Genomic DNA, 4,218 nt, shown 5'->3' on the forward strand with positions numbered 1-4,218 from the left:
GGTGCTCTCGGGGCCGGCATGTCGCTCCTCCTCGCTACACGTGCGGTGCTGGGGGGCAGGGAAGGCACATGGCGTCCGCCGAACCACTCGGCTTTAAGCCCGGCCCCTTGCATAAGCTGTTGACTGTAATGGGTGGGGAAGGCTGCTCTGCTGCAGCTCCCGTGTGAGCCGTGGGCTTGGCTGTCTCGGCTTTATGTAATGCTGGCGAGCCCTGTGCTGCTGCTTTGCTGTTAACTCCTTCCTCTCCGTAGAGGAGAGCGGGCTCAAAGTGACATCTTTAACTTATGTGGCCCAGGGGGCTTCCTAAAGCTCTCTCCCAGGAAAAATGAGGCTGCACGGCACTAGCAGGCTGTATATGCTTAGTGTAATAGAGGAATGGGAAGCTGTGGCTGTCTTTTTCTGTAGCATGATCTGACACAGGTGAATAGAAAAGACAGATCTGCTCGTGACCTTCTGGCGTGGGGAAGGATTTCTCTAATCACTGGGAGAGAGGAATGACGCAAACTGGGATTTGTCTCAATGGAGATGGGTGGAGGAGGGGTCGCTAACAGGCTGGGGCTTTTCTTGTCAGATGGGGGGAAGTCAGGTCAGAATCAGGTTAGGACATTGCACGGTGTCGGGGGAGCAGATGCACGTCTGGGATTTGCTGTCTTGGGGAGACGTAAAGGCAGTATCTCATGCTGAGACTTCATACAGGGGTCTGATGAGGAGCTCTGGAAGGAAAATACGAGGCTAAGCCTGATTCAGCTTGGAAGTGTTTGGGTTTTTTTTCCCCCATGGAGATGCATTAAAATATGGGGGTTTGTTTTGTGGTGTGTTTTAAGGTTTTGGTTGGTTGGGTTTAGTATCTTTTTGAGAGATGCATCAAGAGGAAGGTAGGTGTATAAGGATTTCTGTATCGAGAGTGAAAGTGGGATGGAGTTTGACTGCCATTTCCTTGTGTATTCCATGGAAAGAGGCTGTATTGCTTATTTTGTCTCCAGAATAATCGAGCTGAATGGCCACAAACCACCCCTCACCTACAAGCGCTTCCAGGCTATCATTAGCCGCATGGAGCTCCCAAAGAAGCCGGTGAGCACTGTAATCAGCCAGCAGATGGAGACATGTAAAGTGGACATCCAGGAGAACCATGACGATGTGTATGGGGTCCCATCCCTGGAAGAGCTGGGTATGTGTCAAAAGGCAAGGCAAGGGTTAACTGCCTGCTGAAACTGGGATCCATGGAACTGTTTCTGTGCCCAGGACAGCTACAGTGTTCTCATCTGACCTGTGCTGCCTCTAGCCCTAGAAGCAGCCTAATGAGTGCTGGACCTTGTGAAAACAGACTGCTGGCCCTTGCACAGTGTCCCCTTTAGCAGTGCTTTGAAACACGCTGCATCTGTCCTTATGTCCTCTGCTATACAGAGCATGTAACTGCTGTATCAGTGTCTCATGTCCTCTCCAGCTGCTTTCTTCCTGTTGCCATCTCTAACACGTTGTGTAACAGACCTGAAGATGTAAATTAACTGTGTACCAGGCTTAGATAATTTTGTTCAGTTATTGCCAAGCAGCATCAATTTGGTTGCTTAGCAAGACAAAGGATATTACAGAAACTTCTTTCATCCTGCTATGCCTTATGGTCTTGGTTTTTTGTTTGGGGTTGTTTGGTTTTTTTTTGAGGAGGATGAATAGAGAACCAGGGTATGAAGAATTCAAGGCCTATGTCAGGGAAATCTCACTGCAAGGGAAGAAAGGATTAATGCAGAATACTGTCTGCACGTGTGTGACTGGAGGCTCCATACGAGCTCTATAGGTATCGCCACATACCTTAAGGCCTAGTTTCAGCAGTCATGTGAAAGCAGAGGGCTTCACAACAGGAGTATCCTAAGAGTTGCATTCCTGCGTAGATCTGCTTCCTTTATTGTCTGGCCTAACATGAGACTGACTGCAACCTTACACTGCTGTGCTTGCTGCCAGGGGAGGCTCCTCTGTCACCCCAGAGCAGTGCAAGGAAACTGCATTATTGCTTCCACTTCTAATCAGTTCTTCAGCACTTCCCCAGCATTTCCCAGCACCTGCTTCTAGCAGAGTAAAAGCCTCACCAGGAGCAGCCAGTGAGTTGCTAGTGTCTATGGCAAGGTATTTTGTAAGGCAGAGCTATGGATCAAGTGTTCCTTTGCCAGCTGCTCTGGCCTTTGGAGCAGAGCCCCGTGGGTAAGTGCTGACACAGCACAGAGAGTGCTGGCTTGAGCAGGTTCTCTCCTTGTTCCACGTGATTTGCCTGCTGTACAAGGACTACAGCAGCAGGCAAGCCATGTTAGGCAACTGCAGTATGTAGTGTCTTGCTGTTATTATTGCTTAATTCCATCTATACCCTATGTCTAGGCATGGCTTCAAATCTTACCAAGTTCTTTCTCTCAGGCTTTCCTACAGATGGTCTTGCCCCTGCAGTTTGGCAAGGAGGGGAGACAGAAGCCTTGGCACGGCTGGATAAACACTTGGAAAGAAAGGTAATCCCTGTTATTTAAGTGGTGACTCCTGCAGCTTGTGCCTCCAAATTAAAATGTTGAGCATTGGCCATTGCTCTGTTTCCCTGCTCTTCCTGACAATGGTCACAGCATTCTCCTCTGGGAGGAGTGTTTGCTATTATTGGAGCACTTCTATGACCTTGTAGTGTGTGCATCAGGGAGCTCCTGGGCTTCCTCAGACCCAGAGAAGTAGATCTGTATATTAGTTATGCTGCTGTTTGAAGCACAAACAATACTTTCCTTGTTTCTGCCCCTCAGTCTCCTTTAGAGAACTGCGAACTTGGAAACTCGTCTGTAAGCTGCTCAGTCCCTGCTACACACCATCTTGTTTTGTCTTTAGCTGAGGGATTAGTGCAAGTGCATGCTTATAAAAGAATGCCTTCCCCTTGTACATCAGCCTGTTAATGTGTTGTCTCAGTGGCTGGCATTCCTTGAGCCCCTTGCTGAAATACTCAGGTTTTTTCTGTGGGGCGCATGTTCTTGATTATAGCACACAAGGCAAACAGTTGCAAAGTAATGGAAGATGACCCAGCTCAGTTTTAAGCAGTTTATATCTTTTGAATATTGGGTGGCTTGGTGGCGGTTGTAGAAATGAAAGCATAAATTCTTGTGCTGAAATGGAAATAAGCTGTCAACATAATGCTCCACAAAAAGGTCTGAATTTTTAGGGTGTGAAATGAGGTAGAGGTAGCTGGACCTAAACAACTGTGTTAGCTTGTATCCCCAGGAGCTCTCAGGGTTATTAGCACCTGAATACAAAGCAAACTTAATCCCTTTCTTGGCAAAAATAACTGGAGCAAAGATCTTGCATGTCTTGAATAGGGTGTAGGGTTTGGGATTGCCCACTTGAGATCCCTCCCAACATGGCTGGAGGGGAATGGAAAAGACTCTGCTGTCAGACCTGAGTGGCCTCACCACCTGCACAGAGGCCTGCCCTTAGCAATGTCCCCCAAATGTGGGATTTTTTAGCTTATTTCTCCTGACTATGTCTAGGCATGGGTTGCAAATTACGAAAGACCAAGGATGAATGCCAATTCCTTGCTGGCCAGCCCAACAGGACTCAGTCCCTACCTGCGTTTTGGCTGCTTGTCCTGCCGCTTGTTTTACTATCGTCTCTGGGAGCTGTATAAGAAGGTAAGACAAAAGGTTCATCTGGAGAGCAGGCTGGGTGTGAGCATAGGTAGCATGGTGCTGGTTCCCAGCCGGTGCCAGAACAGCTGCAGAAGCTGCTGTTGCTTCCTTTGTGTTTGGTTGTTGGGCTACTGTTGCTACTGCAGAGGAGGCTCTTGGGTGTGAGGAAAAGGGATTCTCCTGTATATATAGTCGAGCAGACTTTAAATCCACTGGTACCTTGGTCTTCAGTCTGGATTTTTGTGTCATGAGCCAAATAGAGCTTTTTACTGTTAGTTTTGTGTCATCCACGTCACTTGTCAGTGTACTGAGCTAAAAGCAGTGCTTTGACTTTACCACCTGGGGTTTCTGGTAAAGGATGATCTGGAGTTGAGCTCCTTTATGGCAATTGTAAGTAACCAACTTGGGAATTATGTATGAGTCCATGGGTGGCTTACTTTACAGCTTAATAAAGCCAGTCCCCCCCTGCTTGTAATTACTCTTGTTGCCTCCTCCACAGGTGAAGAGGAACAGCACACCCCCCCTCTCTCTGTATGGACAGCTTCTGTGGAGGGAATTTTTCTACACAGCAGCCACCAAA

General features: G+C 48.0%; 1 protein-coding gene across 1 annotated transcript in view; it reads left to right on the forward strand.

Annotated features, from left to right (window-relative positions):
• Positions 1-983: 983 nt before the first annotated feature.
• The window catches only part of LOC104404969 (cryptochrome-2-like), a gene marked incomplete at its 5' end in the record, with an annotated part of 6,861 nt that continues 3,626 nt past the window's right edge, over positions 984-4,218 (forward strand). The window contains 4 exon segments of the mRNA XM_010013532.1: positions 984-1,168; positions 2,401-2,489; positions 3,501-3,641; positions 4,138-4,218. Coding sequence (XP_010011834.1) covers positions 984-1,168; positions 2,401-2,489; positions 3,501-3,641; positions 4,138-4,218 — 496 coding nt within the window.

The sequence above is a fragment of the Nestor notabilis genome, unplaced genomic scaffold (assembly GCF_000696875.1).
Source record: "Nestor notabilis isolate BGI_N333 unplaced genomic scaffold, ASM69687v1 scaffold27424, whole genome shotgun sequence".
Classification (NCBI taxonomy): domain Eukaryota; kingdom Metazoa; phylum Chordata; class Aves; order Psittaciformes; family Psittacidae; genus Nestor; species Nestor notabilis.